Consider the following 14,166-nt stretch of genomic DNA (forward strand, 5'->3'; position numbering starts at 1 on the left):
TGGGGGGATGGAGAGGGGGACGAGGGGGAGAGGAAGGAAGGGGCTCAGTCTGGGAAGGCCTCCTAGTAGATAAGATCAAGGGACAGGTTCGTGCCAGTATCAAACAGAGAGACTCTGACTTTGCCCCTTAATTTGGGGAACACCCCAGAAGCAACCTCTCGCTTAATTCATATTTATGTGGTACTCTCTCCTCACCAGATAATCGTAATATGAAATGAAATGATTCAGTATCTGAGCAGTTTTTCCAAAAGTAACACATTGTGTAAGAGTACGTGATCACCCATTGATATAATACCCACTAGCCGAGGCCGCTACAGTGGGCTTGGCGTTTTCAGTAGGCCGACGCAGGACTTCAGCTTAGGGCTAGGGGAACTCCCCTCTCTTTGACCCACTGGGAGGGCCAGGAGAGAGGGGAGGGGACGCATGGCCGAAGGGTTGGCCAAAGCACACGCTTCATGTGAAGCAGCGTGGCTCAGTGGAAAGAGCACGGGCTTTGGAGTCAGAGGTCATGGCTTCGCATCCTGACTCCGCCACAGGTCTGCTGTGTGATCTCGGGCAAGTCACTTCACTTCTCTGGGCCTCAGTTACCTCACCTGTAAAATGGGGATTAAGACTGTGAGCCCCACGTGGGACAACCTGATTACCCTGTAGCCTCCCCAGCGCTTAGAACGGTGCTTTGCATATAGTAAGCGCTTAACAAATGCCAATTATTATTATTATTATTATGTGCTTGGGGCATTGGGCCCTGTTAGCTGCCTCGCCCTCTCTTCCACCTTCCCATTCATTCAATCGTATTTATTGAGCGCTTACTGTGTGCAGGGCACTGTACTAAGCATTTGGGAAGTACAAGTTGGCGACATATAGAGACGGTCCCTACCCAACAACGGGCTCACAGTCGTCGTGCTGTCTGCTGTCTGGGCCAGCCAGTGGATCTGCTTAGGCCAACAGAGACGCCTAGGGTCCTTGCCTTCCCTAAGAGAGGCATGCACCTGCTCTCCGCCTCCTTTGCTACCCAAGGGACTCCTCCTCTTCTTAGAAGTCACACTGTAGTCTTCCTTGTTTGGCCTGCTGCCCAGCCACTCTACCCAGTGGCCACTTCTTTCGTTTTTTTTCCCCCTTGAAGACCACCTCTGGTAAATGCAGCATGGCAGCTTGCCATGATGGCTTCTCCGTGTAATGCCCTAACAGCAGAATGAGGTAATGTGGCTTGAAAATGTCTTCCGTATGCTTCAGGCAAGCGTTATGATTTTTTTTTTCCCCAACTGGGCTCTAAAATGGTAGCCTTTAGTCTAGATGTAAAAGGACTTTAACAGAGAGGGATACTAGGATTTTCTAAACCCCTGTCATCCCAGTTTGTGTCTGAGAAAGGAGAGGCGCAGTGGGCCAAAGTGGTTACCTGTCCACCGACTTAAAGGTATTTGTGGGGCTGTTTTAGATTGAGATAATAATAATAATAATAATGATGGCATTTATTAAGCGCTTACTATGTGCAAAGCACTGTTCTAAGCACACAAGGTGATGAGGTTGTCCCACGTGGGGCTCACAGTCTTCATCCCCATTTTACAGTAATAATAATAATAATAATGGCATTTATTAAGCACTTACTATGTGCAAAGCACTGTTCTAAGCACACAAGGTGAAGAGGTTGTCCCACGTGGGGCTCACAGTCTTCATCCCCATTTTACAGATCGTCATCATCAATCATATTTATTGAGCGCTTACTATGTGCAGAGCACTGTACTAAGCGCTTGGAAAGTACAAATTGGCAACATATAGAGACAGTCCCTACCCAACAGTGGGCTCACAGTCTAAAAGTCTACAGATGAGGGAACTGAGGCACAGAGAAGTTAAGTGACTTGCCCAAAGTCACTCAGCTAAGTGGCGAAGCTGGGACTCGAACCCATGACCTCTGACTCCAAAGCCCAGGCTCTTTTCCCACTGAGCCACGCTGCTTCCAGTGAAGCAGATGAAGACAGTCCCCGAGGAAAAGTTATTAGGTTTATGTAATGGGGGCATTAGATAGTGATTTAGTGCCACGGCTCCATTAAGCTCACCCACCTGATTCTTTTCTCTCTCCTGTTGAGTTTTTTCCTCGGTGAAAGTGGGTAGAATAGGGAGTATCCAAGTTGCAGAAGGAGCAGAGGAGAATTTCAAGGGCTGGATTGTGGCTCTCTCTCCTTAGGATGGAAAGAGCTGTTTAGGACCTATGGCCATGTAGAAAACCATGGTCCCTGGGGTCCCTTGTACTTCCCAAGTGCTTAGTACAGTGCTCTGCACACAGTAAGCACTCAATAAATACGACTGATTGATTGGGGGGATACTCACCCCGAGCGTGCCTGGACCTTCCTTTTTACACACTCAAAGAAAAAACCTTTGGCTTCCATTAGGTACTGCCAAAAAGAGCAAGATTCTCTCCAAGGAAGAGCAGAGGATTGTGGCATTTCACGAGTCAGGGCATGCTTTGGTTGGCTGGCTGCTGGAACACACAGAGGCGGTGATGAAGGTAAGTCACTAGCCACTGAACACTAACTATGCCAACTGGTTCGTTCCGGGTTTACCGAATGCCACCTGCTCTGCGGCAATTTCCCGGAACTCTTCCCGGTCGCCCTCCCCTGTCTCCCGTCGGGAAAGATAACACCGTTGCAGATTAGCCAACTGGAGTATGAAGGAATCAATTATTGGACTCCATTATTAAGAGGTGGAGCGGCATTACCTCATTCGGTAGCCAATTGTTTTCTGAGACATATCTTATGTTCTCAAGTGTAAAATGGAAAAAGCAGACTGTCATCATCCTCCGTTTGCTCTCCTTTGGGGTGGGAGTCCTCTAGTGTGCCAGAGGAGGAGCAGAAATATTATTTCCTGGCAGGTGAAGTGTCAAACTTAAGTAGCATAAGTCGTTTCTTGCTATTTCAGAATAGGCTTCAGCGTGTTAGTACTGTCTGACAGGTGGCTAGAGAGCAACTGACCTTATTTTTTTGCTTGTTTTTTTTTATATGATTAAGTGCAAACTGTTCATTCATTCATTCGTATTTATTGAGTGCTTACTGTGTGCAGAGCACTGTACTAAGCGCTTGGGAAGTACAATTTGGCACCATCTAGAGACGGTCCCTACCCAACAGCGGGCTCACAGTCTAGAAGGGGGAGACAGACAATAAAACAAACCATATTAACAAAATAAAATAAATAGAATAAATATGTACAAATAAATAAATAGAGTAATAAATAAGTACAAACATAAATACAGGTGCTGTGGGAGGGGAAGGAGGTAAAACTGTGTGCCAGGCACCGTACTAAGTGCTGAGGGAGGTACAAGCTAATCAAGTCGGATACGGTCCACGTCACACGAGGGACTCACAGTCTTAATCCCCATTTTACAGATGAGGTAACTGAGGCACAGAGAAGTTAAGTGACTGACTTGCCCAAGGTCACATGCAGAAGAAGCTTCTCCCCTCCCTGGCTGCCTTAGTTCTGAAAGGATCAATGTGGTGGGTCTCTGTGCCATTGCTGTGGGAGCAGTAAATATTTCCCAAGCCCTTTACAGTCATTTTCCTTAGTTATAATATTTCCAGGTTCTAAATTGAGTTGATTTTCCCATTAGAATTGCAGAGCAATTTTGTCCAATTGCCCAGCTAACGTAACTATTCAGAGAAAAGTGGAGAAGTCAGTTCTTCTCCTATCACGGGGGCTGTGTTCCCGAAAAGCCTCACGCTCATAAAAAGTAATATCATCGTACTCACGGTGCATCCAGACGGGCGTGCATCATGGAGAGAACGTTCCCTAATCTCCCGACCGTGTTCTCGCCACAGGCACGAGAACATAAATTGTAGAAGAACGGGTCGAATTGTAGAAGGCTGACTCTGTGAACCAGCTGAGCTCAGAATTAGACCAGATTAGGCTTCTCTCACTTGGTCAAGCCAATATCCAGTACTGTGGCGCGCTCAGCTTTCTCTGCCCTCCCCTCCCACCCCCAGTTTTCCCTGGTAGCTTTGGTTCAATGAACTGATGATGAGGTCATTGGCATTCCACATTAGCCTGTTGGGATTATTTTCTCTCCTTTTCTCCCTGTAAGTTTTCTGCATTTCCGGGCTCCCCAGTGATAGGCAAATGGATCCCTTTTGAGGGTCACCACTGTGAGAGAGGCAGGCACAGCCTTAGGGGGTTTGCTTGTGCCCCAGGCCAAGGGGCTCCTAAAGCAGAGAGGAAAGAATCACTTCTGCCAAGGTCAGAGCCGTCGGTGTTTAGCGCCTTCCTAAATGCTCTCAGCCCGCCACTGATCGGTTGCAAACATTCCTGTAACACAAAGAGGGTAGGTATTATTGTAAACGAAGCTGGGCTCCGGAGAATGCCCCTTGACTGGTTTCTAATTAAGCTTCGAGTAATAACGCCGTCTGATGTTTTTCTGGGCTACTTGGCATACCCAGCAGTAATTTCCTAGGGAGAAAGCCTCCAATCCCAAAGGTACCGTAAACGTTATTCCGGATGGAAAGCCAGTTGTTCCTCCTGTGAGCCACGTTTCTTAAATGTTACTGGCCATTCCATCATCGAGATTAGTTCCCGGGATCCCCACTTGACCATTTTGCCATCCCGAGATTAAATGCAGCCGATTGCACCGCCTTGCATTTTCACCGATGCCTTTTTCTCTTGGAAGCCCCAGGCTACACCTGCAATCTCTAAGGGTCATTTGGGCATTTTGCAGGTGTCCATCGCTCCCCGGACAAACGCGGCCCTGGGTTTTGCTCAGATTCTTCCGAAGGACCAGTATCTCTTTACAAAGGAGCAGCTCTTCGAAAGGATGTGCATGGCACTGGGAGGCCAAGTGTCTGAAGCCCTCTCCTTTAACAAGGTGACTTCAGGTGAGGGGGAGCCGGGACCCTGCTCAGACTCCCGGGGTCAGAGTCTCACCACCAAGCCCACCCCCTCAGCCGGGATTTCCTTCCGTTGGAAGAAATTTTAAAAAAACCTTGTCGGCATTTCCAAAATTTTCCAGACTGCTGTTCACTGGATACACAGTAATAGCTGATTATAAAAAAAATGTGAGCTAGAAAGGAAATACACCTTTAAGACTCAGGCTTTTTAAGAGCAACTTTAGTACTCAGCGCTTAGAATAATGCCTGGCACAACGTAAGCGTTTAACAAATACCATTATTACTATTTTGCATATAGCAAACTCTGAGTTACTGCTGAACTACAGTAAATGGCCTTTTTTAAAATTTTCCATACTGCTGTTCACTGGCTGCAAGGTGATATCTGAAAAAGAAAATGGGAGATAGAAAGGAAATACACCTTTAAGACGCAGGCTTTTTAAGGGCATCTTTGTTGCTCTTATAGCAAACTCTGTGAGTTACTGCCGAACTACAGGTGGCCCTTTTTTCCCCCGTTGGGTAAAGAGAAGAGGAAAAGACCCATAGCTGAATTGAAAATTATGAAATCGTAACCAGATAATACCCAACTAGGGAGATGGTTTCTGAGAAGTAGAGAAACTGGGTGATCACTCATTCCCAGCCTCAGGGAACCTGTTTGTAAGATTCGAGGGAGCATATCATTCTAATATTCTGTTTGGTTTAAAAATAGTATTATACTCTCTTTTCTACCACAGACATTAGCAGACTTTTTTTGTTTATAGATGACGCTGAGGGGGAGGCAGAATGTGGTTGTAGTAGCAGCAGCAAACAAGAATTCATTGCTCATTCAGCTCAATGCAGTGTTCTACATGGTTGGGAAATATAAAACAAAGATTGAGGCATTTCCTGCCCACAGGGATCTTATGCTCTAACAGGGCTACAGCAATGAGCGTGAGCATCTTTGAGAGAATATCTCACCCATTTTGTTCTCCAAAGCTATCATTGAATTAGTGGGAGAGCGAGAGTTTGGGGCTTGAGGAGTCAAAGGACCCTTTTCCCCTAGAGTTCCTCGTTCCTCCCCCTTCTCCTCGGTTTAAGCACTGAGCTGAGGTGGGATAAATGGTCTCAGGATTGGACTTGGATCTTGGGTCTCGGGGTGGATCTGGGGGTTCATGGGAAAGTAAGAGTGACCCAAAGAAGGCCCGTGCTATGCCCCGGATGTGTTTGAACCGTTCTGTTAAGTCCTTGCAGTTCTTTATGAGTAGATGTGGTATCATTCGGGATTTAATAATAATAATAATAATGATGGCATTTATTCATTCATTCATTCAGTTGTATTAGGCGCTTACTGTGTGCAGAGCACTGTACCAAGCGCTTGGGAAATACAAGTTGGCAACATATAGAGACGGTCCCTACCCAACAACGGGCTCACAGTCTAGAAGGGGGAGACAGACAACAAAACAAAACATGTTAAGCACTTACTATGTGCAAAGCACTGTTCTAAGCGCTGGGGAGGCTACAAGGTGATCAGGTTATCCCACGGGGTGGGCTCACAGTCTCCATCCCCATTTTCCAGATGAGGTCAAAGTGAAGTGATTTGCCCAGAGTCAAACAGCTGATAATTGGCGGAGCCGGGGCTTGAACCCATGACCTCTGACTCCAAAGCCCGGGCTTCTTCCACTGAGCCATGCTGCTTCTCACTTAGAACAGTACTTGGCTCGTAATAAGCGCTTAAAAAATACCATCATTATTACTGTTCCCCCCAAAGCTGTCTTCAACCCTCATATTCTCACTTCTCACATTTCTCAGTAGGGCTTCGAAGGGAATAATAAATGCCATTATTATTGTGTCGTCTGGGTGACCCGGCCCTCAGAACCTGTCGGTCCGTTCCCCTGCTTGAAGCCTAAGCGCTTACTATGTGCAAAGCACTGTTCTAAGCACTGAGGAGGTTACACGGTGATCGGGTTGTCCCGGGGGGGCTCACGGTCTCAATCCCCATTTTACAGATGCGGTAACTGAGGCGCAGAGAAGTTAAGTGACTTGCCCAAAGTCATACAGCTGACGATTGGCAGAGCTGGGGTTTGAACCCGTGACCTCTGACTCCAAAGCCCGGGCTCTTTCCACTGAGCCATGCTGATTTGAAGAAGTTAGGTTCTCAGGTCAGAGTCAAATATATGCCCGCGGACGTGAACCTGGTCAGAAGTCTAATTCTCTCTTCCTTTTGGTCCTGGTGGTTCAGGGGCACAGGATGACTTGCGAAAAGTCACTAAGATAGCCTATGCCATGGTGAAGCAGTATGGGATGGTACCCACCGTCGGGCCTGTTTCCTTCCCGGAACTGGAGAGCACCCCAGGAATTGGACGGCGCCCTTTCAGCCAAGGGCTTCAGCAGATGATGGACCATGTAAGCACGTAATGGTGACATTCAAAATACCTTCTAAGATGAAATTGGTGGGGGGGTCTCTGTTCTTGAATCTTCTTGAGTGAGCTTCGACGCATTATCCCCGACTCATTGCCCTCTTTAATCCACTTACCCAGCTAGTCATCAAATCCTGGCAGTTGAATGTCGGAACACATCTAGAATCCACCCCTTCCTGTCCATCCAAACTGCCTCCATGCTGGTCCAAGCACTTTGCATGTCCCTCCTTGACTACGGCATCAGCCCCCTTGATGACCTTCCTGCCTCCAACCTTTTCCCGTTCCAAGTATATGTTTTCCCCTGCTGCCCAGATCATTTTTCTGAGAAAATAGTTCTGGGCGCACCTCCCCGCTCCTTGATAACTTCCAGTGGTTGCCCATCCACCTCCACATCATGCAGAAACTTCTTTAAGGCACTTAACCTGCTCTCTCCCTCCTACCTAACCTCGCCGATCTACTGAAACCCAACCCACACATTCCACTCCTCTAACACCAGCCTATTCTATACCTCTGTCTCTGCCAGCGCTTAGAACAGTGCTTTGCACATAGTAAGCGCTTAATAAATGCCATTATTATTATTATTATTATTATTATTATCTGTCTTCTAGACTGTGAGCCCACTGTTGGGTAGGGACTGTCCCTATATGTTGCCAACTTGTACTTCCCAAGCGCTTAGTACAGTGCTCTGCACACAGTAAGTGCTCAATAAATACGATTGAATGAATGAATCTGCCTCACCACAGACCCCTTACCCATGTTCTCCCTCAGGCCTGGGACTCTCTCCACCTTCAGAGTCAACAGTCCACCACTCTCCCCCCCTTCAAAACCCTCCTAAAATCACATCTTTTCCAAGAGGTCTTCCCAGAATAAGCTTTTTATTTCCCCTGTCCATCCTCCCCTCTGCATAGACAAGGAATACAGTGGCTGTGTACTTCTGCAATAATAATAATAATGGCATTTATTAAGCGCTTACTATGTGCAAAGCACTGTTCTAAGCGCAAGGTGATCGGGTCGTCCCACGGGGGGCTCCCAGTCTTAATCCCCATTTTACAGATGAGGTATCTGAGGCCCAGAGAAATTAAGTGACTTGCCCAAAGTCACACAGCTGACAATTGGCAGAGCCGGGATTTGAACCCATGACCTCTGACTCCAAAGCCCTTGGATCCTGCAATCAGTCAATCGTATTTATTGAGCGCTTACTGTGTGCAGAGCACTGTACTAAGCGCTTGGGAAGTACAAGTTGGCAACATATAGAGACAGTCCCTACCCAACAGTGGGCTCACAGTCTAGAAGCACTTGGATCCTCATCCCAGCCCCACGATACTTCTGAAAATATTATATCTACTATTTTCCCTGCCCTTCATAATAATAATAATAATAATAATAATAATAGCATTTATTAAGCGCTTACTACATGCAAAGCACTGTTCTAAGCGCTGGGGAGGTTACCAGGTGATCAGGTTGTCCCACGGGGGGCGCACAGTCTTCATCCTCATTTTACAGATGAGGAAACTGAGGCATAGAGAAGTGAAGCGACTTGTCCAAAGTCACACAGCTGTCAAGTGGCGGAGCCGGGATTTGAACCCATGACCTCTGACTCCAAAGCCCGTGCTCTTTCCACTGAGCTGCACTGCTTCTTCATCTGCTTTAATGTCTGTCCCACCGCTCGTAGAGCCTACGCTCTTCGTGGGCAGGGATTGTGTCTGCCAACCCTGCTGTCCTGTGCTTCCCCAAGTGCTTAGCGCAGTGCTGTGCGCACAGTAAGTCGATCAGTTGATCTATTGATCGTGGACCCCATTTTGAGGAACAGGGTTTGAAAAAACTGCATCTTTCTTGGAGCGGTATTTCAAGTCTCTCTGCCTTTTTTTCTCTTGCAGGAAGCCAAACTGCTGGTCGCCAAGGCCTACCGGCGCACTGAGAAAGTGCTTCAGGACAACGTAGACAAGTTACACGCGGTACGGCAGCCTGCAGGTTTTCTGCAGTAGTTCGGGAAATGTAATTCGAGAGATGAGGAGAGACATCAGCCGGTCTTTAAATGATCTAGTTCCTCTTCTAGACTGTAAGTTCGTTGTGGGCAGGGAGCGTGCGTACCAACCCTGTTGCATCGTACTCTCCCAAGCTCTCAGTACGTTGCTCTGCTCACAGTAAGCACTCATTGATGGATTGATTTCAGGAAACATGATATATTGGCACTTTTTATTTGCCCTGGCAACCAGAACGAATACTAGAAGCAAGGAAGACCCCTCAGTGTAATAACAGGGTTTTAATTAGTGCCCAAGGATCCCAGCCAAGGGGGTGGAGTTGGGGACAGGGAAGACTAAGTGGGTAGGTTTTAGACTGTGAACCCACTGTTGGGTAGGGACTGTCTCTATATGTTGCCAACTTGTACTTCCCAAGTGCTTAGTACAATCAATCGATCAATCAATCGTATTTATTGAGCGCTTACTATGTGCAGAGCACTGTACTAAGCGCTTGGGAAGTACAAATTGGTTACATATAGAGACAGTCCCTACCCAACAGTGGGCTCACAGTCTAAAAGGGGAGACAGAGAACAAAACCAAACATAACAACAAAATAAAATAAATAGAATAGATATGTACAAATAAAATAAATAGAGTAATAAATATGTACAAACATATATACATATATACAGGACAGTGCTGTGCACACATATATATAGTACAGTGCTGTGCACATACTTGCCCTGGCAACCAGAATGAATACTAGAAGCAAGGAAGACCCTGAGTGTAATAATAGGGTTTTAATTAGTGCCCAAGGATCCCAGCCAAGGGGGTGGAGTTGGGGACAGGGAAGACTAAGTGGGTAGGTTTTAGACTGTGAACCCACTGTTGGGTAGGGACTGTCTCTATATGTTGCCAACTTGTACTTCCCAAGCGCTTAGTACAGTGCTCTGCACACAGTAAGCGCTCAGTAAATACGATTGATTGATAGGTTGATGGTAACTAGAGATAAGTACTCTAGCAAGCACATGTGTTGGGGTTTCTGCCTCTTCTTCTTTGTTGTGAGAACCCCTCCTCTGCCTCCATCAGAACCGAATCCAGTATAAAGTAACTCAAGTCAGCCAAGAAACCAGAGCGCCACGTAACTAGGAGACTAAAATGTCCTCGCTCCGACCCAAGTTGATGCTCCCTCCTAAGAGATATAAGGGGCACAAATTAGGGGAATTGTGTCGTCACCTAATCGAGCCAGTTTAGGAAATGAAAGAGAGCCAAAGTGAGCCTCTGTGTTTTTCCCCTGATAGGGTTCTGAAGATTTCTCCCTTGCCTACGTTACTGTAAGCCATAAGAGAAGCAGCGTGGCTCAGTGGGAAGAGCCAGAGGTCATGGGTTCTAATCCCGACCGCCACTTGTCCGCTGTCTGATTTTGGGCAAGTCACTTAACTTCTCTGGGCCTCAGTAACCTCACCTGTAAAATGGGGATTAAGACCGTGAGCCCCACGTGGGACAACCTGATCACCTTGTATCCCCCCCAGTGCTTAGAACAGTGCTTCGCACATAGTAAGCGCTTAACAAATGCCATCATTATTATTATGATAATCAATCAATCAATCGTATTTATTGAGCGCTTACTTTGTGCAGAGCACTGTACTAAGCGCTTGGGAAGTTCAAGTTGGCAACATATAGAGACAGTCCCTACCCAACAGTGGGCTCACAGTCTAAAAGGGGGAGACAGAGAACAAAACCCAACATACTAACAAAATAAAATAAATAGAATAGGTATGTACAAGTAAAATAAATAAATAAATAAATAGAGTAATAAATATGTACAAACATATATACAGGTGCTGTGGGGAAGGGAAGGAGGTAAGATGGGGGGATGGAGAGGGGGACGAGGGGGAGAGGGATGATAAGTCATGTTGGCATGGTGTGTTCTTCCTCATCCTTTAGATTCATTCATTCATTCAATCATATTTATTGAGCGCTTACTGTGTGCAGAGCACTGTACTAAGCGCTTGGGAAGTACAAGTTGGCAACATATAAAGACGTTCCCTACCCAACAACAGGCTCACAGTCTAGACGACGGGCTCACAGATATGGGACCCATGTTTGGGAATCAAGGTATTTAAAGCTATCTCAGTCTGAAGTATTGCATTTAGCTCTGTGCTGGGCTGTGTTTCTCAATTATAACAACAAACCCAGTCCCAAATCATCAATCGTAGGACAATCCTCGTCCCCACATGCTACTGCTCTCTATATCTATCCATCTCTCGTCCCCCATCTCCCATTTTTTTATGGTGTTTGTTAAGTGCTTATTATGTTCCAGGCACCGTACTAAGTGCTGGGATGGATACGAGCAAATTGGGGTGGCCACAGTTCCCGTCCTCCGTGGGGCTTAGAGTTTTAATCCCCATTTTTTTACAGAAGAGGTAACTGAGGCACAGAGAAGTAAAGTGAGTTACTCGGGGTCACACAGCGGACAAGCGGTGGAGCTGGGATGAGAAGATCTAGCTCTATCCGCTAGGTCACGGTGCATCTCTTTTCAATCAATCAATCGTATTTATTTTGCCTCAGTTCCCTCATCTGTAAAATGGGGACTAAGACTGTGAGCCCTCCGTGGGACAACCTGATCACCTTGTAACCTCCCCAGCGCTTAGAACAGTGCTTTGCACATAGTAAGCGCTTAATAAATGCAATTATTATTTATTGAGCGCTTACTGTGTGCAGAGCACTGTACAAAGCGCTTCAGTAATTTGGCACCCCCTTTTACATTTCTGTGGTTTGATGACTATGTAACTCCTCCATCCCCCTACTACCTTCACTTAGCTGATTTGATGGCTTGCCTAAAGATGTGATGTGGAGTGGATTGAGTCCATCAGTCCATCATATTTATTAAGGATATGCTGAGTTCAGAGGATTGTACTAATTAATCACTTGGGAGAGTACACCGTAACAGAGTTGGTAGGCACGTTCCCTGTGTGGAAGGAGCTTACAGTCTAATAATAGTAATAATAATAGCATTTATTAAGCGCTTACTATGTGCAAAGCACTGTTCTAAGCGCTGGGGGTTACGAGGTGATCAGGTTGTCCCACGGGGGGCTCACAGTCTTCACCCCCATTTTACAGATGAGGGAACTGAGGCCCAGAGAAGTGAAGTGACTTGCCCCAAAGTCACGCAGCTGACAGTTGGCGGAGCCGGGATTTGAACCCACGACCTCTGACTCCAAAGCCCGGGCTCTTTCCACTGAGCCACGCCGCTTCTCCAGAGGGGGAGGCAGACATTACTGTAAAGAAATTATAGATATGAATATGAGTACCATGGGGTAGCGTCAATAAAGGATACAAATCCAAATTGCAACTGCAAGGACTGAAGCTTGATTTTTCTCGTTCCTGAGAAAGCTACTAAGGATTTCAAGGGCTGATTTTTCCACTGTGAATGTTGTTGAACGTTTGCCTCTTGCGCTGATGCTTTAATCTCCAAAGGCCCTTTTCTGTGTCCCGTTGACCCGTATTTCTCCTCTTTGTTCTTTCCAGTTGGCGAATGCCTTATTGGAGAAGGAAGTGATAAACTACGAGGATATTGAGACCCTGATCGGGCCCCCTCCTCACGGACCTAAAAAGCTGATCTCCCCTCAGAAGTGGATCGATGCCGAGAGAGAGAAGCAGGACCCGGGGGAAGAGGAAGCCCCCCAGCGAGGCCGGCCCAGGGAGGAGGAATGAGAGGAGGAGGAGGAGGAGGAGGAGGAAGAGCGTTCTGACCTCTCCTGGGAGGGAAGGAGGGTTTGGGACTTTCTCCAGACACCAGTAAATTAATTTCCTTTTCGGTTGTTGTCACTGGCCTCATTTCGCCCAAGTTTGGCAGCCCGCCACCCAGGCATCATAATGATGGCGTTTTATCAAGCGCTTACTATGTGCAAAGCACTGTTCTAAGCGCTGGGGAGGTTACAAGGTGATCGGGTTGCCCCACCGGGGGCTCCCAGTCTTCATCCCCATTTGACAGATGAGGGAACTGAGGCCCAGAGAAGTGAAGCGACTCGCCCAGGGTCACACAGCAGACACGTGGTGGAGCCGGGATTCGAACCCATGACCTCGGACTCCAAAGCCCGGGCTCTTTCCACTGAGCCACGCTGCTTCTCTAAGCATAGCTACCTCACGTGCTGCACGAGCCACCTGGAGGGCCCTTGAGTTCCACTGAGGGCTTGCCCCTGAAAACGAGTAAGTGCTCTGCGGAGGAGAGAGGTGGGCTTCAAATATCTTAATCCTTTATTTTTTTTTTTTACCCTGGCTGGGGAAACAGCACGGACATTGCGTGAAATACCGTTTCCTGAGCTCTACGAAAATCCTTCCTGCTGGTGAAGAGCAGAATTAACTTGCAAGGGCAAAGAGGAGAAGTCCCGTTCCTTAAGAGCCTGGGTCTGTACCGAACTCATTTGGCTGTATCCAGATGTAGAGAAGCAGCGTGGCTCAGTGGAAAGAGACCGGGCTCTGGAGTCAGAGGTCATGGGTTCGAATGCCGGCTCCACCACGTGTCTGCTGTGTGACGTTGGGCGAGTCGGGTTCTCGGAGCCTCCGTTACCGCATCGGTAAAATGGGGATGATAACTGTGAGCTGCATGTGGGACAACCTGAACACCTTGTATCCCCCGCAGCGCTTAGAACAGTGCTTTGCACATAGTAAGCGCTTAATAAATGCCATTATTATTATTATCATTACTATGGGAAGGGTCCTTTGCAGCCAAACTCAGATATCATCCTCATCATCAATCGTATTTATTGAGCGTTATGTGCAGAGCACTGCACTAAGCGCTTGGGAAGTACAAATTGGCAACATATAGAGACAGTCCCTACCCAACAGTGGGCTCACAGTCTAAAAGATATTTTCTGTCGACTCGACCGCCCCTTCCCCCCTCCATGTATTTGATACATAAGCTTTATTAGAGTGCTGCTGTGA

General features: G+C 47.1%; 1 protein-coding gene across 1 annotated transcript in view; it reads left to right on the forward strand.

Annotated features, from left to right (window-relative positions):
• Positions 1–13,039, forward strand: part of SPG7 (SPG7 matrix AAA peptidase subunit, paraplegin) — a 73,343-nt gene extending 60,304 nt beyond the window's left edge. The window contains exons 13-17 of the mRNA XM_038754325.1: positions 2,388–2,503; positions 4,697–4,853; positions 7,081–7,244; positions 9,136–9,213; positions 12,751–13,039. Of these exons, the coding sequence (XP_038610253.1) occupies positions 2,388–2,503; positions 4,697–4,853; positions 7,081–7,244; positions 9,136–9,213; positions 12,751–12,936 (701 nt within the window). The 3' untranslated portion in view covers positions 12,937–13,039. The remainder of the gene's footprint in view (positions 1–2,387; positions 2,504–4,696; positions 4,854–7,080; positions 7,245–9,135; positions 9,214–12,750) is intronic.
• The last annotated feature ends 1,127 nt before the right edge of the window (positions 13,040–14,166 follow it).

The sequence above is a fragment of the Tachyglossus aculeatus genome, chromosome 11, assembly GCF_015852505.1.
Source record: "Tachyglossus aculeatus isolate mTacAcu1 chromosome 11, mTacAcu1.pri, whole genome shotgun sequence".
NCBI lineage: Eukaryota > Metazoa > Chordata > Mammalia > Monotremata > Tachyglossidae > Tachyglossus > Tachyglossus aculeatus.